The 23233-nt window shown below is 50.8% G+C and overlaps 1 protein-coding gene across 2 annotated transcripts in view; it reads right to left on the minus strand.

The window, feature by feature from the left end:
- Positions 1–302: 302 nt before the first annotated feature.
- The window catches only part of b3gnt9 (UDP-GlcNAc:betaGal beta-1,3-N-acetylglucosaminyltransferase 9), a 31605-nt gene continuing 8674 nt past the window's right edge, over positions 303–23233 (minus strand). The window contains exon 2 of one of the 2 annotated variants that reach the window (XM_038806941.1): positions 303–2112. In XM_038806941.1, coding sequence (XP_038662869.1) covers positions 461–1702 — 1242 coding nt within the window. In that variant the 5' untranslated portion in view covers positions 1703–2112 and the 3' untranslated portion in view covers positions 303–460. Of the gene's footprint in view, positions 2198–23233 lie in introns of both variants that reach the window. The other variant, XM_038806942.1, reaches the window with a different exon arrangement.

The following is a 23233-nucleotide window of genomic DNA, read 5'->3' on the forward strand; positions in this document are numbered from 1 at the left end:
CGCCATTGGTGCTGGCACCCTGATTCACCACAGGGGCTGGCACCCTGATTCACCACAGGGGCTGGCACCCTGACCCACCACTGGTGCTCAACTCTGGGCAGTTGATCTGCTCCTGTTGTGTCAGGTAACTCTAAACAGGCCTTTAACAGGACTTTTCTTGAGCATAATTGTCTCCATGCTTCATGGGGAGGGCAGTCTTCCTAGTCCCTGAACCCACCTCCCCAAAAATGGCCAGTGCCAGGAACAGCATCCCAATACCAACCAATTGATTAGATTCACAAAGACACACCCGTCAGGCTTGATATCATTGCTTAACTTTTAAGCTTAATGTGTTTAATACAAGTGCACTGTTGCCTCAAGTGACATTAAATAATAAAAAAGATCCAGACATTTATAAAACATTTGAAGTATAAATTTGCAGGGATAGTTACTGAGGGAAACATTTCCCTTTTGCCTACTTTCAGTGTCTTCGCTTCTTTATAGAGGCGGGTGTGGTCTTTCGTTTGACCCGCCAACGGAACGGACGCTTCATTGACCCTTTGCGAGCACAGTTCAGCTTAGGGTCATGGAGAAGTGACCACATCAACCAGATTTCAGGCACTTTAAGACTATGGACCACCATCAGCTCCTTGTAGAAGCATGGGTCAAACATTTGCATGTGAGGAGCCGCAGAGGGTCGGACGATGCCGAATGTTCTGAATCCTTCATGAGTTAAGGGTTCGAGGCCAATCCGCAGCAAGCACATCCCCAAAAAGACATCATCAATTGGGAAGAGATCCACCTCTTTGCTGGCGTGATACAGTCTCTTTGCTGTGTGTCCAGACATGAGGAAACCTCCACCTCCTGCATAGAGAGGGTAAATCCCTTGGCCATACATCATCTCGGGTATGTAATATTTACTTTTGTTGGATCTGATGGGGAGCGCCTGATAAATAATATGTCCGACAAATAGATCGTCCTTGGGATCAGTGTCTGCCAAGAAATCAGCAATATTCTCCACGTTCACAAAGACATCATCATCTCCTTTGAACACAAACTCCGCATCAGGGCAGAACTGGTCAAACCATTTAAGAAAGTGGATCTCCTTGAGTGTGAGGTTGAAGAAGGTGTCTTGGAAATCCCACAGCAGAATGTCCTGGTACATCTGACTCTCATGTTCCAACAGGCGGCTCCATGAAGCCACAGAACTTTGGTTGGCTGGGACTCCCAGGAGGAAGAGTCTGCGGACCTGCAGGTTGTGGACACGACCTTCTTGGGCCCAGGTTTTCCGAGCCACTTCTCGCCTTTCAAACTCCTCCACCATGGACTTGATGGAGATCAACAGCAATTGTTCCCCTTGGATCTTCCGACACTTTTCCTTCTGGTTAATGATCTGATTGAATTCCCGACAGTCCTTCTGCCAGAGGTACTGGCGGTAGTTCCAGGGTAAAAGGTTTGGGATTGGAGATGTTTTCACCTGGGCATTCTCCAGCTCTTGCCCCGGCTGACAGTTGCGTTCTAACTTTGTTGCGCTGATGGTGACGTCCAGCTGAGACTTGGCCTTTGTGCTTTCCATAATGGATCTCTCAGTTCCTGATTCCCTTTGGTTCACATGTTTGTTTAGCTGTGGACTTTCAAAGTACATTTGGACGTAAAGCAAAATACAAAATGCTGTTAGCAGGAGGAACGTGCAGATGAGGTCTCCTTTGCGTCGCAGTCTCATGATCTGAGGGGTTGTGTTTGCAGAGGTCAACTGGAGATCAGAGGAATTTCTGGCTAATTTTTAAAGAACACAGCTGGCCTGGTTAGTGCTGACTTGGGGATTCACAGACTGGGTAATTTCACACACGGTTAAAGTGCACTGGATGGCTCTGGGTGAGTTATACAGGACTGGACTTCACAGTCTGGTTCGAGGCGATTTGAAACACAGTTGGGAGTTCACAGTCTGGTTTGGGTAAATTTCTAAAGAAGTTCACAGTCTTGTTCCGCGTGATTACATACACGGTTGAAATTCACTGGAAGGCTCTGCTACTTTTGTACACAGTTGGGAGTTTACAGTCTGGTCCGGGTAATTTAATAAAGGGCTGAAACTCACAGGCAGGCTCTTGATGGATTTCTTTAATATTGTCACATCTGTAGAGCAGAGAAACACACAGTTAAAGGAAACAGCTGTCTGGTCTGCCACGTGGAGCCTTCACTGCCAAATAGAGCGCCAGTCCTGGAAAGTAGGTCGGACAAGAAACAACAGCCTTAGAAAACAAGGATGGAATTTAATAACACCCTCCCCCGGCCTTAGTATTTTGCTTCCTGAACTCTCTCACTGTTACTCAGCTGCAGTTTAGAAATGGTGCCACCCTTAAATCTATACAGACACTTACAGCAGACTCACATGTATATGTGCAGATACAGCTAAAGAGCAAATACTGTACTTTAAAAAAAATGTATTTTATTACAAACATGTATCAAAACAGGTTACAAACAGCCCTCACCTTTCCTCAAATCCCCCTTAACTCATACTTTATCTTCTCTAACCGCAGGAAGCCATACAGGTGACCCAACCAAGCCACTACCCCCGGTGGCGATGCCGACCTCCACTCCAGCAACATTCTCCACCGTGCAATCAGAGAGGCCTTCCTCCTCTCCATGAACACAGGCTTTTCTGAAACCCCAAATATCGCCACCAAAGGCTCCGGGTCCACCTCCTCCTCCACTGTGCTAATACTGTACTTACAAACATTCAGGTTGTAATGAACTCCGATTGGCTTTATTGGTTGGCCAATTGGAGTATGAGCTCCCTCAATGATAGCTCATTGAGGGGGCCCATATAATCACCTGTGTAGGCTTTGTGAGCCAGTCTTAGGTTGACTGGAATGCCAGCAGCACTGTTTGTAGCTGCTCCTGTAATATCGTTATTATAAATAAATATTGGTGTGGTGACGGAACTCCTGCCTCCCGTGGATTACTACACAGGTGATATTATTCTATAAAATGCAACATTAAAAGTTACTGTTCCAATCATGTGATCTGATGACAGGCACATACCAACTATTGCTGCCTACTGAATATTCCCATTACTTGTCCAAAACCAAATCATGCAAACGGAATCAAACTTGATCCACTGGTGCATACCATTTGGAATAATGCAGTCTGGAGTGTGTTGCAAGCCAGTAAGGAACTGCAGGTCTTGGTTTTGACACAGGCACAATCACCTTGCCCTTGTACTGTTCCATGTGACCGTGCCTCAGAACCAGAGTTAAAGTGCTTGCAGTTCTACCCCTTATCTCAACAGATATTCTGTGTTTTCACACCAGATTTGCAATATTGCTCTTTTTTCGGTAGCAGTTTAATAATATTAGAAAAAGACTTCTGTCTGCTTGCTTCCTTTCAGGCTCCTCAGATTTAGCGCCACATGATCCTAGACTAGCGATTTTAAATTGAAGTGGAGACATATTTTCAAGCATTTGCAGCTGTTGCCATACCTCCCGCCCTTGACACACATATCAAACTTGAAAAATATCACAGCCAACTGAGGTGGTGCTTCTTTGTCCTTCCCAGGAATTTCTGCTGTTGAATCATGGTTTCAAGCAGGTTTTAGAGAGTGAGAACCATCACATCTGTGTACAAATCTATGTACCACTTGTTTGCAAAAATATCTATTTCTCTCATAATAGTTACAGGCCTAAAGTATTGTATTCTTACAACTCTCCATCCCACATTTAATAATCATTAGACACACACAAGCTCTTTCCCATACCTAATCCCCAAAAAGCATACCCTCCAAATCTAATCCCAATTCACATACCCTACATCCCAAACCACATCCCAATACACACACCCTACATCCCAAACCAAATTTAAATATACACACCCTCCATCCTAAACCTAATCCCAATAAAAGCACCCTCCATCCCAAACCACATCCCAATACACACGCTCTCCATCCCAAAACTAATCCCGATACACATACCCTCCATCCCAAACCGCATCCCAATACAGAGACACCCCAGCCCAAACCAAATCAGAACATACACACCCTCCATCCCAAACCTAATCCCAATACAAACACCCTCCATCCCAAAACATTTTTAAAATTGTATTTTATTCCAAAAGTATATAAAAAGTTATAAAAAGTTACAACATATACACAGTTCAGGAAACAAACTTTCCAACACACAACTATAGTTTGTAAACATTTTCCCCCTCTTCCGCCCCCCTCACCCGCCCACGACGAACAACTCCTCAAACATGGTCACGAACATCCCCCACCTTGCCTTGAAACCCTCCGTTGAACCCCTTAGCTCATACTTGATCTCTTCCAGCCGAAGAAAGTCATACAAGTCACCCAGCCAGGCCACTAATCCCGGTGGCGTTGCTGACCGCCACTCCAATAAAATGAGTCACCAGGAAATCAGAGAAGCGAAAGCTACAACATCGGCCTTCCTCCCCTCCATCAGCTCCGGCTTCTCAGATATCCCAAATATCACCACCAAAGGGCCAGCCCAACCTCCTCCCCCACTATCCTTGCTAGCGCCACAAACATTCCCGCCCAGAATCTCCCCAACTTTTCCCAGCCCCAGAATATGTGCGTGATTCGCTGGACCACGCCCAAACCTCTCACACTTGTCTGCCACCCCCTGAAAGAACCCACTCATTCTTTCCTGTGTCATATGTACCCTGTGTAAGACCTTGAATTGCATCAGCTCATCCTTGCGCACGAGGAGGTCGCATTTACCCTTTGTAGCGCCTCACTCCATACTCTCCAGTTTATCTCCCCTCCAGCTCCCCTTCCCACTTCTCCTTAATCTTCACCACCCAATTACCTCCCTGTTCTCCCAGCCACCTGTATGTGTCACCGATCCTGCCCTCCCCTTCCACATCCAGAAGCAACATTCGCTCCAATTGGGCGTACCTCGGCAACCTGGGGAACTCTTTCCAAACCTTGCACGCAAAATCCCTTACCTGCAGGTACCTAAATTCACTTCCTCTTCTTCAATTCATCTAAACTGGCAAACCCTTCTTTTAGATACAAATCCCTCACCTTAACCAGCCATTTCCTTTACGTGCCAGCTATCCACCTCCCCCAACCCCCCTCCCCGGCTCAAAACTGTGGTTTTCACACAACGGTGTTAACACCGACATCCCCTCTATCCTAAAGTGCCTCCTCAGCTGGTTCCAGATCCTCACTGCGGACTGCACCCAGGGCTATCCGAGTATCTGCTTGGCACCATTGGGAACGCCATCGTCAGCATAGTTCTTAAGCTGGACCCCCTACAGGATTCTTTTTTTTTAATTAAGGGATAATTTAGCATAGCCAATTCACCTACCCTGCACATCTTTGGGTTTCTGGGGGAGACACCCCTGCAGACATGGGGAAAATGTGCAAAGTCCACACGGATAGTGACCCAGTGCTGAGATTGAACTCAGGTCCTCAATGCCATGAGGCAGCAGTGTTAACCACTGTGCCACTATACCACCCCTCCCCGACAGGATTCCTCCCCCATCCTAAGCCATTCTATCCCTTCTCCTTCCCACCATCACCTCAGTTCCAATGTCCTGGTATATTCGGACCTTGCTCCCCTCCCATTCACAGGTGCGCTTCTCCCTGGCCCACTGCAGAATCTTCTCATTCTCCACGAACTTGTGGAGACTCATGATCACCGTCCACACAGAGCCTGTGCGCTCTGTCCACCTCAGGGGCCTTCTCCAACACCCCCTCCGCCACCAGCACCGCCAGCATCCTCAAAACATACCCCGTGGCACTTTCACTTTCCACTCCTTCAGGCAGGCCCACTATCTGCAGATCCTGCCTTCTCAATCTATTTTCCTGCCCCACCACCTTTGCTCTCAACGTCTTGCTAAGAGCCCCACCTCCGCCTCCAATGCCACCACCCGATCGCTGTGGTCCGACATCACCCTCTCGATCTCTCGGATCTGCGACCCTACACCTCCAAACATTTCTCCACGCTCTCCATCGATCCCTTCAGGAGTGCCACAGCCCCTTCGATGGCCTTCGAGCGATCCTCCTGCATCCCCACCCTCTGCTGGCGGAGCTCTTCCTTGATGAAGCCCATCAACTGTTCCATCTGGGGCTTTGCTACTTGCACTGACCCTTCACCCTCAGCCATCCTTCCACTGGCTGCTGCGCCACAGGTCTCTTACAACTCCTTGGCCCGGTCTTTCATCTTCTGCCGGGTTTGGTAACCAGCAGACATACCACTCCTGGGGGGAACTTCTCCTCGGACCTTTAGTTCCACTTTTCCGTCGAAGTTGCACCCAATTTGGGGTAAAAAGAGCTCTTTTCTACGGCTTCTAGCAGGAGCTGCCCTGTATGCGACCACTCACACCATGGCCACCACCGGAAGTCCTCCATCAGCAGCATGGTAGCATTGTGGTTAGCACAATTGCTTCACAGCTCCAGGGTCCCAGGTTCGATTCCGGCTTGGGTCACTGTCTGTGCGGAGTCTGCACATCCTCCCGTGTGTGCGTGGGTTTCTTCCCAGTGCTCCGGTTTCTTCCCACAGTCCTAAGATGTGCAGGTTAGGTGGATTGGCCATGACAAATTGCCCTTAGTGTCCAAAATTGCCCTTAGTGTTGGTTGGGGTTACTGGGATATGGGGATAGGGTGGAGGTGTTGACCTTGGGTAGGGTGCTCTTTCCAAGACCCGGTGCAGACTCGATGTGCCGAATGGCCTCCTTCTGCACTGTAAATTCTATGATAATCCCAAACCTCATCCCCAATACACACACCCCCAACCGGCTTGGTAGCACAGTGTGTAGACTGTTGCTTCACAGCACCAGAGTCCCAGGTTTGATTTCAGGCTTGGGTCACTGACTGTGGAGTCTGAACGGTGTCTGCGTGGGTTTCCTCCAGGTGCTCCGGTTTCCTACAACATGTCCAGAAAGACGTGCAATTCGGTAATTTGGACATTCTGAATTCTCCCTCCGTGTACCCGAACAGGCGGCAGAATGTGGTGACTTGGTCTTTTCACAGTAACATCATTGCAGTGTTAATGTAAGCCTACTTGTGACACTAATAAAGATATTATTATTGTTATATTATTATTATCACCAATACACACACCCCCATCCCAAACCACATCCCAATACACCCCCCCATCTCAAACCACATCCCAATACACACACACTCCATCCCAAACCACATCCCAATACACATACCCCATCCCAAACCTAATCCCAATATGCACACACCCCCATCCCAAACCACATCCCAATACACACGCCCTCCATCCCAAACCACATCCCAATACACACACCCCCATCCCAAACCACATCCCAATACACACGCCCTCCATCCCAAACCACATCCCAATACCCACACCCCCATCCCAAACCTCATCCCAACACACACACCCCATCCCAAACCACATCCCAATACACACACCCCCATCCCAAACCACATCCCAATACACACGCCCTCCATCCCAAACCACATCCCAATACCCACACCCCCATCCCAAACCTCATCCCAACACACACACCCCATCCCAAACCACATCCCAATACACACACCCCCATCCCAAACCACATCCCAATACACACATCCTCCATCCCAAACCACATCCCAATACACACACTCTCCATCCCAAACCTAATCCCAATACACACACCCCCACCCCAAACCTAATCCCAATTCACACACCCCCCATCCCAAACCACATCCCAATTCACACACCCCCATCCCAAACCACATCCCAATACACACACCCCCATCCCCAACCTAATCCAATACACACATCCTCCATCCCAAACCAAATCCCAATTCACACACCCCCATCCCAAAACACATCCCAATACACACACTCTCCATCCCAAACCTAATCCAATACACACATCCTCCATCCCAAACCTAATCCCAATTCACACACCCCCATCCCAAAACACATCCCAATACACACACCCTCCATCCCAAATGTAATCTCAATACACACACCATCCATCCCAATACACACACCCTCCATCCCAAACCACATCCCAATACACACACCCTCCATCCCAAACCACATCCAATACACACACTCTCCATCCCAAACCTAATCCCAATACGCACATCCTCCATCCCAAACCTAATCCCAATTCACACACCCCCATCCCAAACCACATCCAATACACACACTCTCCATCCCAAACCTAATCCCAATACACACATCCTCCATCCCAAACCTAATCCCAATTCACACACCCCCATCCCAAACCACATCCGAATACACACATCCTCCATCCCAAACCTAATCCCAATTCACACACCCCCATCCTAAAACACATCCCAATACACACACCCTCCATCCCAAACCACATCCCAATACACACACCATCCATCCCAATACACACACCCTCCATCCCAAACCTAATCCCAATACACACGCCCTCGATCCCAAACCTAATCCCAATACACACGCCCTCGATCCCAAACCTATCCCAATTCACATGCCCTTAATGTATTCCCAATTCACACACCCTCCATCCCAAACCACATCCCAATACACACACCCCCATCCCAAACCACATCCCAATACACACACCCTCCATCCCAAACCACATCCCAATACACACACCCTCCATCCCAAACCACATCCCAATACACACACCCTCCATCCCAAACCCCATCCTAATATACACACCCTCCATCCCAAACCTAATCCCAATACGCACACACCCCCATCCCAAAACACATTCCAATACACACACCCCCATCCCAAATCTAATCCCAATTCACACACCCTCCATCCCAAATCTAATCTCAATTCACACACCCTCCATCCCAAACCACATCCCAATACACACACCCTCCATCCCAATACACACACCCTATATCCCAAACCTAATCCAATACACACATCCTCCATCCCAAACCTAATCCCAATTCACACACCCCATCCCAAAACACATCCCAATACACACACTCTCCATCCCAAACCTAATCCAATACACACATCCTCCATCCCAAACCTAATCCCAATTCACACACCCCATCCCAAAACACTTCCCAATACACACACCCTCCATCCCAAATGTAATCTCAATACACACACCCTCCATCCCAAACCACATCCCAATACACACACCATCCATCCCAATACACACACCCTCCATCCCAAACCTAATCCCAATACACACGCCCTCGATCCCAAACCTAATCCCAATACACACGCCCTCGATCCCAAACCTATCCCAATTCACATGCCCTTAATGTATTCCCAATTCACACACCCTCCATCCCAAACCACATCCCAATACACACACCCCCATCCCAAACCACATCCCAATACACACACCCTCCATCCCAAACCACATCCCAATACACACACCCTCCATCCCAAACCACATCCCAATACACACACCCTCCATCCCAAACCACATCCCAATACACACCCCCCCATCCCAAACCACATCCCAATACACACAACCTCCATCCCAAACCCCATCCTAATATACACACCCTCCATCCCAAACCTAATCCCAATATGTACACACCCCCATCCCAAAACACATCCCAATACACACACCCCCATCCCAAATGTAATCCCAATTCACACACCCTCCATCCCAAACCTAATCCCAATTCACACGCCCTCCATCCCAAACCTAATCCCAATACACACACTCTCCATCCCAAATGTAATCCCAATTCACACACCCTCCAACCCAAACCTTTTTTAAAAATATATTTTTATTAAACGTTTGTCATTTTGTACGAAAAAATACAAGATCTACAAAATATCCAATAAACTAAAAGAACAAAAACATTTATCTGGCAAAACAACCCCCCCCCCCCCCCCCCCCCCCCCCCCCCCCCCATTGACCGCCCCCCAACTCCCCCAACAGCTAACAGTGACAACGCCTTCAAATCTGACTGGTTGCCATCTCCGTAGAACCCTTCAATGGACCCCCCCCCACAGTGTATTTGACATCCTCGAGTTACTCAGTCATGCCAAAGCACTAGGTGGCATCGCCAACCTCCAACTCACCAGGCTCCACCGCCAAGCAACCAGTGAGGCAAAGGCCAGGACATCTGTCCCGTACCCACCTGCAGTTCCGGCAGGTCCAATACCCTAAATATAGCCACTAAAGGATAGGGCTCCAGTTCAATGTTCAAAATCACTGATATGGTGCTAAGAAAAATTGCCAGAAACTCACAAGCTTGGGACAGGACCAGAATTTGTGTGTATGGTTCACAGGCCGAAGCAAACAGCTCTCACACCTATCCTCAGCTCTTAAAGAAACGATTCAGTCTGGCCTTAGTAAAGTGTGCCCTAAAGGGTATGTAAACTGGACCAGGCTCCGGCTCGCACAGAATGACCCTGCAGAGGGTCTCACTCCATACCTTGTCCTGCAAAAAAGGTCCCAGCTCCTCTTCCAATATGGCCTTGACCCCTTCCATCAAGACCAGCTCCTCCCCCAAAATCTGCCCATATACGCCAGGCATACTATCCTTTTCCGACCCTGCATTGGCTAAAATCCTCTCCAGTCAGGTGCATGGTGACACCACCTCGGATATCAGGAACGTCCAAACCTAATTCCGTACCTGGAGGTACCTAAACGCTTTGGAGCCCGGGAGCCCGACTTTCACTTTCAACTCCTCCAGGCTGGCAAACATCCCCTCCAAGAACAAATCACTCACTTTCTCCAAGCCCTTCCTCGTCCACCCTTCAAATGCGGCATCCAACTTCGCCGGCTCAAATAGTGGTTCCTACCATTGGGGGTCAGCTTTGACACTGACCCCAACTTGAACTGCTGATGTAGTTGCCTCCATCTTTTTAAAGTGGAGAAAACCACCGGATTTGACAAATATTTTGCTGGAGCAAATGGCAGAGACACCATCCTCAGCGCCCCCAAACTGGATCCTCTACATGACCCAGACTCCATTCGCACCCAGGTAGACCCTGGTCTCCAGATCACCCCAACACCTTTTCCGCATTGGCAGCCCAGTAATAAAACATCAAATTTGGCAGCACAAGTCCTCCCCGTCTATTCCTCTGCAAGACCCCCTCCAAATCTTCTGGCTTTTTCCAGACCATATGAAATATAATCTAAGCCGCTCAATCCCCGAGAAAAAAAAGGCTTGGGTAAAGATACTGGAAGACACTGAAATAAGAACAAGAATAGGGATAAAATGTTCATTTTGATGGACTGAACCCGGCCCGCCAAGGACAATTGAAGGCTGTCGCACCTTTGCAGGTCAGCCTTAACCCTGCCCGCTAGGCTGGTAAAATTTATTTTACATACTCATGCCCAATTCCGAGCCACCCGGATCCCCAAATACTAATAGCTAGTCCTGCCAGGCAGAAAGGTAGACCCCCAGACTGGCTCCCCTCGCCAGAAGTGTTGACCACAAAATACTCATTTTTCTCTAAACTTAACTTGTATCTAGAGAAGGAGCCATGTTCTTCAATATACTCATTATGTCCCCCATAACTGGCGTCGGGTCCCTCATATATAACAGGAGATCATCCGCATCTAGAACAGTCCCACCCCACGCCTAATTATCCCTCTCCACTAATTTGAGGCCTTCAGGGCAATAGCCAGTGGCTCAATCGGCAAGGCAAACAAAAGGGGAGACGTAGGACACCCCTGCCTCGTCCCCTTAAGCAGTCGAAAAGATCCCAAACTCATGGTGTTGGTACAAACGCTGCCAGAGGGAGCCTCGCACAATAGCCATACCCATGACACAAACCCAAGGCCCAACCCAAACCTCTCCAAAACTGCAAAAAGGTACCTCCACTTAACCCTATCAAAAGCTGCTGGCGTGAGAAGCACATTGAGCAGTTGCCTCACATTGGACAGCAGCATTCGGCGCTTCTCAAATCCAATGTGGTCCTCCCCAACTACCTCCGGGGGACAGGGTTCCAACTTCAACGCCAGGATTTTGGCCAACAGCTTCACGTCTACATTAAGCAATTCTGTGGGATCCTTATCCTTTTTCAGGAGAAGAGGGATGAATGCCTTCCCAAGTGTCTCCGGGAGAGATGCCTGTGCCAGAGAATTGTTGAACTTTCCCATCAGTACTAGAACCAACTGATCCGCAAACATCTTGTAGAATTCCACCAGGAACCCGTCCGGCCCCGGTTCCTTCCCTGTCTGCATCTTTCCTGACGCAGTTTGAGCCTCCTTCAATCCAAATGGTGAGTCCAGCTCATCCCGCAGTTCCTCCCCCACCTAGGGAAACTCCAGACCCTCTAGAAATTCTGCCATTCCCCGCTGGCGGGTCCAACCTACAGAGCTTCCCATAAAAGGCTCGAAATGGCCCATTCATCTTATCAGAGGCGGAAATGAGTCTACCCTCCGAATCCCTAACCTGGATGATCTCCCAAGAAGCTTCCTGCTGCCTTAGCTGGTGAGCCAGGCGATGGCTGGCCTTGTCCCCATATTCATACACCATCCCCTTCAAACGCCTGAACTGACATACCGCCATGTCCACAGACAGCAGGTCAAACTGCATTTGCAGATTTTTCCTGCATGCCAATAGTTCTGGAGTTGGGTCACTCACATTCTAACTTCATCCACTAACTTCCTGCGCTCCTTCCTGGCCTCCCCATCCATATGTGCCTTATATGATCTTCCCTCTAATCACTGCCTTCAACGTCTCCCACAGAGTAGAGGGCGAGACCATCCCATTCTCATTAAACTTTACATATTCTCTTCTGGCTCTCGAAACCTTCACGCAGAACCCAATGTCCGACAAAAGTCCTACATCCAACCTCCATTCCATGCAAGGCACCCAGCCCACCTCTGACACTACATCTTCCAAATGCAGGGCACAGTCAGAGATAACCATCACCGAATATTCTACCTTTGTCACCCGGGGAGGAGTCCGAACCATGACAAAAATAAAATATATCCTCAAGTATATTTTGCACACTTGGAAAAACAACGAGAACTCCTTCCTCCCAGGGTGCAAAATCATAGAATCATAGAATTTACCGTTCAGGAGGAGGCTTTTCAGCCCATCGAGTCTACACCGGCCCTTGGAAAGAACATCCTACTTAAACTCACGGCTCCACCCTACCCCTGTAATCCAGTAACCCCATCTAACCTTTCAGATACTAAGGGGCAATTTATCATGGCCAATCCACCTAACCTGCACATCTTTGAACTGTGGTATGAAACTGGAGCACCCGGAGGAAACCCACGCAGCCATGGGGAGAATGTGCAGATTTTGCGCAGACAGTGACCCAAGGTCATAATTGAACCAGGTTAAAGTGGGAGGAAGAGTTAGGAGAGGGTATGGAGGAGGGGTTCTAGTGTGAGGTGCGCCGGAGGGTAAAGGCCTACGTCTAGGGTGCAAGTTGGGGCTGATACAGCTGAAGGTGGTGTACAGAGCGCACTTACAAGGGCGAGGATGAGCCGGCTCTTTGAGGGGGTTGAAGATGTGTGTGAACGTTTGGGGGGGGGGGGGGGCGTCCAGCAAACCACATTCATATGTTTTGGTCCTGTCCAAAGCTGGAGGATTACTGGAAGGAGGTGTTTAGGGTAATCTCTAAAGTGGTGTACGTGAAACTGGATCCGGGCCTCCAGGAGACCATATTTGGGGTTTCGGACCAGACGGAGTTGGAAAAGGGCACGGAGGCAGATGTTGTAGCCTTCGCCTGAAGGCGGATCCTGTTCGGGAGGAGATCAACCTCTCCACCCTGTGCCCTGGCGTGGCGGGGGGACCTGCTGGAATTCTTAACATTTGAAAGGTCAACTTTGAACTGAAGGGAAGGATGGAGGGGTTCGACAATTCATGGACGTTATTCATTATGCACTTTCGAGAATTGGAACACATTAGGGGGGTTGTGGGCTGGGAGGGTTGGGGGGGAGGGTGGACTGTATTATAATAATAATCACTTGTTGCCACAAGTAGGCTGCAATGAAGTTACTGTGAAAAGCCCATAGTCGCCAGCTCCTGGTGCCTGTTCGGGGAGGTCGGTACGGGAATTGAACCCGCATTGCTGGTCTTCTTCTGCATTACAAGCCAGCTGTTTAGCCAACTGTGTCATATCAAAACACCCCTTTTACAACCCCGACATCCAGGAAAGCATAAGAAAAAAAGATTTAACACTCAATGATACAATATCATCAACAACTCCATCCCATCTTTCACATCAAAAGCTTCCCGTTGGCCCTCCTTAGACCAGTCCCTTCTCTTCAATAAAGGCCTCTGCCTGCTCCAACAAAGAAATGCGGCTGGATTCTCCGCTGGCGGGATCCTCCGCTTCGCCGGCAGCACACTCATTCCCGCGGATTTCCCGACGGCGTGGGGGTGCCCACAATGGGAAACCCCATTGGCCGACTGCTGGGATGGAGGATCCCACTGCTGGTAGGGGTGTGGCGCATCAGAAAAACGGAGGAGTGGAACGGAGAATCCAGCCCATGATCTTCCGAGTCCGTCATGACTCTCATTTGTGCCGGAGTACTGCCTTCGCCTTATTGAAGGCCACATACCTCTTTGCCAACTTGGTCCCAATGCCCTGCTGAATTCGCAATTCTTACACATCCCAGTCAATGTTGCGGTTCCTTTTTGCCCACTCCAGGACTCTCTCCTTCCTCTGGAAGCTGTGAAAGTGGATAATCACTGCCAACCGTGGCTCATTCAGCGTGGCTTCTGCTGGAGCGTCCAATGAGCTTTATCCAATTCCGGAGGGGAGAACACCTCACCGCCCCCCCCCCCCCCCCCCCCCCCCCACCACTAGCCAAGAAAACATCTCTTGAGATGTGCTCGGTCGGCTTTGAGCCCTCCACTCCCTCCGGCAGCCACACCATCCTGAGGATCAAGCGCCTCAGCCTGATTCTCCAAATCTTCAGCTTTTGCCCCCAGCCCTAGTTGCTCTCTGCCACAAGCAGTAGCTCTGCTTCCAGTGAAGCAAACCACCCCTCATGCTGCGGCAAGGCCTCCTCCACACCTTTCAATATCTTTCCCAGCTGCTCTTGGATCGGGCCCAATGATGGTGGCTTTAAAAGACTCCTCCATCGCTTTGGCTTGCCTCTCAGACTGCCGTTCCATCTACTTCCCAAACTTTTCTGCGCCATCACCACACCACAACTTTTCTGCGCCATCACCACACCACACTGTGATGGACACGTCACCTCCACCATCTTCTCTCCCTCAGATTCCTTCGGGCTACCAGACTGGGTTTTCTTCCAAGCCGGTTTTTTTTGTCAAGTCCTTCGACATAATTCCATCGATTAACCATTATCTAGTTTGGCCAGCTGAATTTCAGCACAAATTCCCCCTAAAATGGGCAAAAGGGATAAAAATAACAAAGAACTTGGCGGGAGTCACCTTTCATAGAATCAACAGCGCTGAAGGAGGCCATTCAGCCCATTGAGTCTGCACTGTCCCTTGGAAAAGGCATCCTACTTAAACCCATGTTCCCACCCTATCCCTGTAACCCCGTAACCCCATCTAACCTTTCGGGCACTAAGGGGCAATTTAGCATGGCCAATCCACCTAACCTGCACATCTTTGGACTGTAGGAGGAAACCGGAGCACCTGTAGGAAACCCACGCAGACACTGGAAGGAAGTGCAAACTCCACACAGACCATCAGCCGAGGACGGAACTGAACCCAGGGCCCTGGAGCTGTGAGGCAACAGTGCTAACCACTGTGGCACAGTGCCGCCCTGCGTGCGACTTGCTCCCACATGACATCACAAGAAGCTCTCCTCCATCCCAAATCTAATCCCAATTCACACCCCTCCATCTCAAATATAATCCCAATTCATACACCCTCCAACCCAGACCTAATCCCATTTCACACACCCTCCAATCTAAAACTAAACCCAATACACACACCCTCCATCCCAACCCTAATCCCAATGCACACGCTCTCCAATCCAAACCTAATCTGCTTTTCTGACTAGTGGTCTAGTGACTAGTGGTGTTCCGCAGGGATCAGTGCTGGGACCTTTGCTGTTCGTAGTATCTATAAATGATTTGGAGGAAAATGTAACTGGTCTGATTAGTAAGTTTGCAGACGACACAAAGGTTGGTGGAATTGGGGACAGCGATGAGGACTGTCAGAGGATACAGCAGGATTAAGATTGTTTGGAGACTTGGGCAGAGAGATGGCAGATGGAGTTTAATCCGGACAAATGGGAGGTAATGCATTTTGGAAGGTCTAATGCAGGTAGGGAATATACAGTGAATGGTAGAACCCTCAAGAGTATTGACAGTCAGGGAGATCTAGGTGTACAGGTCCACAGGTCCACTGAAAGGGGCAACACAAGTGGAGAAGGTAGTCAAGAAGGCATGCTTGGGCTGGGACATTGAGTATAAAAATTAGCAAGTCATGTTGCAGCTGTATAGAATCTTAGTTAGGCCACACTTGGAGTATAGTGTTCAATTCCGGTCACCACACTACCAGAAGGATGTGGAGGCTTTAGAGAGGGTGCAGAAGAGATTTACCAGGATGTTGCCTGGTATGGAGGGCATTAGCTATGAGGAGCGGTTGAATAAACTTGGTTAATTCTCACTGGAACGCCGGAGGTTGAGGGGCGACCTGATAGGGGTCTATGATGCACCATCAATCGGACATGAGACGAGAAGTAGTTCCAAACGACAGGCTTTAATGCACAAGATATGTGCCCGGCAGTAGATGTACAGAGAGAAAGGCCGACTGCCAGCCGGTACGGGTTCTTATACTCCGCCTCGTAGGCGGAGCTACCTACCTCTCAGCCAATCGGCAGGGAGGCACATGACTTGCCTCAGCCAATCAGCGGGGAGGCACATGACTTGCCTGGGCCAATGGGCAGCGAGTCTTCTGCACCAATGGCAGCTTGGTTCTAGGGTACCGTAATGTCCCTAGTCATACTACCATATTCACCCCCTGTTGAGAAAGAAGCGGGGGGGGAGGGGGGGGGAAAGAGAGGCGGGAGAGGGGGGGGGTTGCCCCGCGGGTACGTAAGACTGGTAGTATGTCTAGAGATGTTTAAGCCGTACCGATGTATCTATGGCTGCCCACTGGCCCGTGACTAAAGTGCAAGAGAGCGATAATAACTATTTACAGTGTATGGGGGGGGGGGCAAAAAAATGGAGCAACAGGCAAGGAACACACACAAGAACACAAGAGTCCATAAAGTCCATCAGTACATCATATTGACTCAATCAGCCAGTTGGGTACGTTTGATGTCCTGCTGGACCTGCGCAGCGGTGTCGGCGGCGTCGGAGCGATGGTCGTCCTGGACTCCGGGAACGATGGTCGTGGTCCTGTGTCCGTACCCCTGGTCAGAGCTAGCGGGGCCCAGGCCGGGGGGGTGGTTCCTGGCCGCCGGGTTGCGGGGGTGTCGGTGGGGCCGGGAGAAGAGGCGTCGGGGCCGGTCGGGGCTGGAGGGGGGGTGCTGGTGCTGGGGGGTGTGGCCGCACTCTGGCGGGTGCCAGGTCCCGAAGGGAGACCGTGTCCTGTCGGCCGTCGGGATACTCCACGTACGCATACTGCGGGTCCGCGTGGAGTAGCTGGACTCTTTCGACCAACGGGTCGGACTTGTACACCCGCATGTGCTTCCGGAGCAGGATGGGCCCGGGGGTAGCCAGCCAGGTCGGGAGCGGGGTCCCTGAGGTAGACTTCCTGGGAAAAACAAGAAGATGTTCGTGAGGTGTTTGATTCGTGGCGGTACAGAGAAGTGACCGAATAGAGTGGAGGGCGTATGGGAGGACCTCTTGCCAGTGGGAGACTGGAAGATTTCTGGGCCGCAGGGCCAGCAGGACGGTCTTCCAGATCGTACCGTTCTCCCTCTCGACCTGTCCGTTTCCCCGGGGGTTGTAACTGGTCGTCCTGCTGGAGGCGATGCCCCTGCTGAGCAGGAACTGACGCAGCTCGTCACTCATCCGGACCCCCGATCGCTATGGACGTAAATGGGGTAACCGAACAGGGAGAAAATGGTGTGGAGGGCTTTAATGACCGTTGCCGTGGTCATGTCGGGGCAGGGGATGGTGAAAGGGAAGCGGGAGTACTCGTCATCACATTTAGGAAATCCGTGTTGCGGTTGTTGGAGGGGAGGGGACCTTTGAAGTCCATGCTGAGACGTTCAAAGGGACGGGAAGCCTTAATAAGGTGCGCTTGTTCGGGGCGGTAGAAGTGCGGCTTGCACTCCGCGCAGATGTGGCATTCCCTGGTCACAGTCCTGACCTCCTCAATGGAGTAGGGCAGGTTGCGGGTCTTAATGAAATGGAAGAAGCGGGTGACCCCCGGATGGCAGAGGTCCGCGTGGAGGGTTCGGAGGCGGTCCACATGCGCATTGGCACAGGTGCCGCGGGACAGGGCATTGGGAGGCTCGTTTAGCTTCCTCGGACGGTACAAGATATCGTAGTTGTACGTGGACAACTCGATCCGCCACCGCAAGATCTTGTCGTTCTTGATCTTGCCCCTCTGTGCATTATCAAACATAAAGGCTACTGACCGTTGGTCTGTGAGGAGGGTAAACCCCCTGCCGGCCAGATAGTGCCTCCAATGTTGCACAGCTTCATCTATAGCCTGTGCCTCCTTTTCCACCGAGGTGTGGCGGAGTTCGGAAGCATGGAGGGTCCGGGAGAAGAAGGCCACGGGTCTGCCCGCTTGGTTGAGGGTGGCCACCAGAGCTACATCAGACACATCGCTCTCGACTTGGAAGGGGAGGCACACGTCAATACCATGCATCGTGGCCTTTGCAATGCCTGCTTTCATGCGGCTAAAGGCCTGGCGGGCCTCCATCGACAGGGGAAAGGAGGTGGACTGGATGAGGGGGCGGGCTTTGTCGGCGTAGTTTGGGACCCACTGGGCATAATAGGAAAAGAAGCCCAGACAGCGCTTGAGGGCTTTGAGGGAGTTGGGGAGGGGGAGTTCCATTAGGGGGCGCACGCATTCGGGATCGGGGCCTATCACTCCGTTACGCACTACGTAGCCGAGGATGGCTAGACGGTCGGTGCTGAACACGCACTTATCCTTATTGTAAGTGAGGTTAAGGAGTTTTGCGGTACGGAGGAATTTGCGGAGGTTGGTGTCATGGTCCTGCTGGTCATGGCCGCAGATGGTGACGTTGTCGAGATACGGGAAGGTTGCCCGTAAACCGTATTGGTCAACCATTCGGTCCATCTCCCTTTGGAAGACCAAGACCCAATTTGTGACATCGAATGGAACCCTTAAAAAGTGGTAGAGTCGCCCATCCGCTTCAAACGCAGCGTACTTTCGGTCACTCGCGCGGATGGGGAGCTGGTGGTAGGCGGACTTAAGGTCCACCGTGGAAAAGACTTTGTACTGCTTGATCCTGTTGACCAGGTAGGAGATACGTGGGAGAGGGTATGCGTCCAGATGCGTAAACCTGTTGATGGTCTGACTGTAGTCTATGACCATCCTATTTTTCTCCCCAGTCCTAACCACCAGCACTTGTGCTCGCCAGGGGCTGCTGCTAGCCTCGATAACCCCCTGCTTCAGAAGCCTTTGGACCTCGGACCCGATGAAGGTCCTAGGCACTGTACCAACTGCTCCTGGTGGCGACGGGTTTGCAATCCGGGGTGAGGTTTGCAAACAAAGATGGGGGGTCGACCTTGAGGGACGCGAGGTTGCAGACAGTAAGGGGGGGAATAGGGCCACCGAATTTGAAAGTTAAACTCTGTAGGTTGCACTGGAAGTCCAATCCCAGGAGTGCTGCTGCGCAGAGGCGGGGAAGGACGAGGAGCTTATAGTTTTTAAACACCCTCCCCTGGACCGTTAGGTCTGCTACGCAGCACCCTGTGATCTGGACTGAGTGCGAACTGGAGGCCAGAGCGATTTTTTGTTTCACCGGGTGGACGGGGAGCACGCAGCATCTTACCGTGTCGGGGTGAACAAAACTCTCTGTGCTCCCGGAGTCCAGTAGGCAGCTCGTATCGTGACCGTTGAGAAAGATCTTCATGGTCGCCGTGGAAAGCGTGCGGGGCCATAACTGATCCAACGTCACTGAGGCGAGTCATGGCAGAAACTCAGAGTCGTCATCCAGCAGTGAGTGGTCACTTGCGGGGCCCAAAATGGCGGCGTCCGGGGATCACTCGTGGCAGTGGGGGGTGGGGACAGCGAGGCCCGCGGGCCGCACGGGGCCCTAGAGGAGTGCGGGGGGGGACCCGCGGTCGCTGCTCGGGACGGTAGCGACCGACTTTGACTGACAGACGGCCGCAAAGTGGCCCCTCTTGCCGCAGCCTTTGCAGGTTGCGATGTGGGCCGGGCAGCGCGGGTGGGGGTGCTTGGCCTGGCCGCAAAAGTAGCAGTGGGGCCCCGTGGGTTTATCGGGGTGCCCCGCGGTGCAGGCCTGGGTGGGTGGCCCGAGTCTGCGGAGGTGAGGGGGGTCGTGTTCCACGCTGCCCAGGGTGCCGCCGCGCGGTCGGGAGTGTACGCGTGGGCGTTGCGGTCGGCGATATCTAAGGAGGATGCGAGTGTCCTTGCCTCAGCGAGGCTTAAAGTGTCTTTTTCTAGGAGTCTCTGGCGTATTTGGGACGATTGCATACCCGCAACGAAAGTGTCTCTGATCAAAAGTTCGGTATGCTCGGCCGCAGAGACTTGCGGGCAGGCACAGTTTCTCCCCAGGACAATGAGGGCCCGGTACAATTCGCCGAGGGACTCACCGGGGATTGCTGTCTCTTAGCCAGGAGGTGCCGTGCGTAGACCTGGTTCATGGGCCGGATGAAATGTCCCTTCAGCAGGTCCATACCTGCATCATAGTCGGGTTCATCCTCTCTGAGAGTGTAGACAGCGGTTCCCACGCACAAGTGGAGGATGTGGAGTTTCTGTTCCCTCGTCGGGCGGTTTTCTGCTGTGTTGAGGTAGTTGTTAAAACACGCCAGCCAGTGTTTAAACGTTGCTGACGCATTTGTGGCGTGCGGGCTGATTTGGAGGCATTCTGGCTTGATTCAAAGCTCCATTTCAAAAAATCTTGTGCATTAAATTGATGCACCATCAATCGGACACGAGACGAGAAGTAGTTCCAAACGACAGGCTTTAATGCACAAGATATGTGCTGTAGCCACCGAAGTTGGCCATTCCCTAAATACAAAATGGAGGAACGCAAAGCTTGCAGGTTAAAATGGACAATGTTTACAGCACCAGCAGGCTGCACCAAGCCAATGTGTATTCTGTCTGCTAAGAGAGCAGACAGCACTGAAATTAACATTCCGCATACTAATGAGGCAATCTCCGGGATAGTTAACATAGCAATGGAACGATCCCAGGGACAATGGACACAAATAGAGAAGTGATTGCAACAGTGTATGGGAAACCAGACACCCCGGCACCAACGGGGTTCGAAAACAAAGCACCTGAAGGCCCGCCCAGTAGCCGAGGGATAGCCTCAGGGGGGATTCAAACAAATCGATTGGGAAGAGACCCAATCGATTCCGAGCAGGTAAAGGGTCCGCCCAAAAGCGCGCGAAGCCCTAGGACCTATAAAAGACAGGTCCCACACTTAGTTTGTTCTTCTTAACCAGCCCTTCTCTCTGGACCAGCATTTCGACCAGCTTTTGCCAAAGAAGACCTTGAACGAGAGAGAAGAGAGGTTTGGGACAGCAGCCGCCAGCAAGTAAGTGTCTCACAACGATCGCTACCAGAGATAGACACTCCTGACCCCTTCTTAACCCGTACCAACCTGAAGTCTGCAGACCAGAGCAAAGCAAGAGGCCTTGTCCCCTGATCCGGCAGTTCCCTTTAAGGATAAGTATTGGTCTATTTAGTGGTAGGAATAGTTTAATCCTCTTAGCGTGTGCATGGGTAGGATTATAATTGTATTATAATAAACTCAGTTGTTTGAACTTACTAATTGGTGTATGGTTTATTGCTTTGAACTTGACCTTGAAACTTGTGGCGGTATCTTAACGAAACCTGGCGACTCCAGAGCTAAGTAACGAAACAGAGCCAAATTGAGTGTGAAGCACACTCACCCAGAACGAGCAACATTTAGTGGCGACTCCGCCAATGTTCGATTAGAAGTGGCCCCCCCACTCCGAGAGAACCCAGAAATTTGAATCAGAAATCCAATTGGGAAAAGGAAAATCCATAAGTGTTCAAGGAGTTCAAATCAATAGTCATAATTCGGAAGTGTGTTTTTGCATGCGTAACTAACAGGGTTGTAAGGTTAAACCGAGAGATTTTTGTTGCGACAAACTGTCGGCAGTTTTATAATCGGAACATAGCGAAAGCCGTACCCGTATTTTATAAGCATTGCCTTATCATCCCTCGTTCGAAATTAAAGAGAGCATAGAGAAAAGGAAATGGCCATGCAGGCAATGGAACGCCTCATGAACCCAGAGCAGTTCGTGGTCGCAGCGACCAGCAGTAGCAGAGTAGGCCAGTGACCCGTATGGGAGCTGGAACTCAGGAAGTACCTCAAAGGGAAAGGATGGCCCATTTGGAGTGAGTTTTGTTTGAATGAGGAGACAGGTCCCGGGAGTATAGGACATACTTGGTGGGAGAACCTATCTCAAATTCATAAAAGGAGTTTAGGAAAAGCACGCAAGCCGATGGCAATTGTGTCCTGCTTGGCACAATTGCGAGGCACAGAGGAGGTCGTTCGGACGCTCCGCAAAAAATTAGAAGAGAGGAATAGGATGAGCAAAGTGGATGGCAGGGACATCGAAAAGGAGAATCTAGAATTAAGAAGGAAGTTGGCAGAGAAGGATAGAGAGGTGGATGATGCCAAGAGGGCACATCAGTCTTGTCTAGCCCATCTGAGCAGTTCCCAAACCCAGTATGAGAAAGCCTATCAGGATGTGCAGCGCGCAGTTCTGATAAGAGAAGAGTCAGAAAAGCAGGTAGAGGCACTGCAAAGGCAATGTTCTGACCTAAAGGCAGCTTTAAGAGCACACCATGCTGCCACCACTGAGCAAAGGCAAAGCACAGTGGATCATGCGAAGTGTAGGAAGTAGATTGCGCAGCTGCAATCTCTGCTTTCTGTACAGAATGGATTCCAAGAGACATTTGGAACCCAATTAGATGAGGAAAATGCCCCAGATTGGCAAGAATTGAGCGAGACAGCGCAGCGCTATGTTCAGGGAACATGTGCGCCAGCAGCGCAACAGAAAAGGAAAGCGCCCCAACCCCCCACAAATCAGACAGCACCCGCACCAATGAACCCAGTCACCACCCAAAGAAAGGCAACCACAGAATGCGCACCCGAGGTCACCTTCACCATCCCCTTAACCGTAACACAACTAAGGGACGCCGGTGAGAAAATCACCCCGTTCCTCCCCACTGCAGACCCCCACCAATTTTTCGCAAGAGTTAAACAACAGGCGACCATGTACGGCCTGGATGAGCGAG

The sequence above is a fragment of the Scyliorhinus canicula genome, chromosome 9, assembly GCF_902713615.1.
Source record: "Scyliorhinus canicula chromosome 9, sScyCan1.1, whole genome shotgun sequence".
In the NCBI taxonomy this organism is placed as follows: Eukaryota; Metazoa; Chordata; class Chondrichthyes; order Carcharhiniformes; family Scyliorhinidae; genus Scyliorhinus; species Scyliorhinus canicula.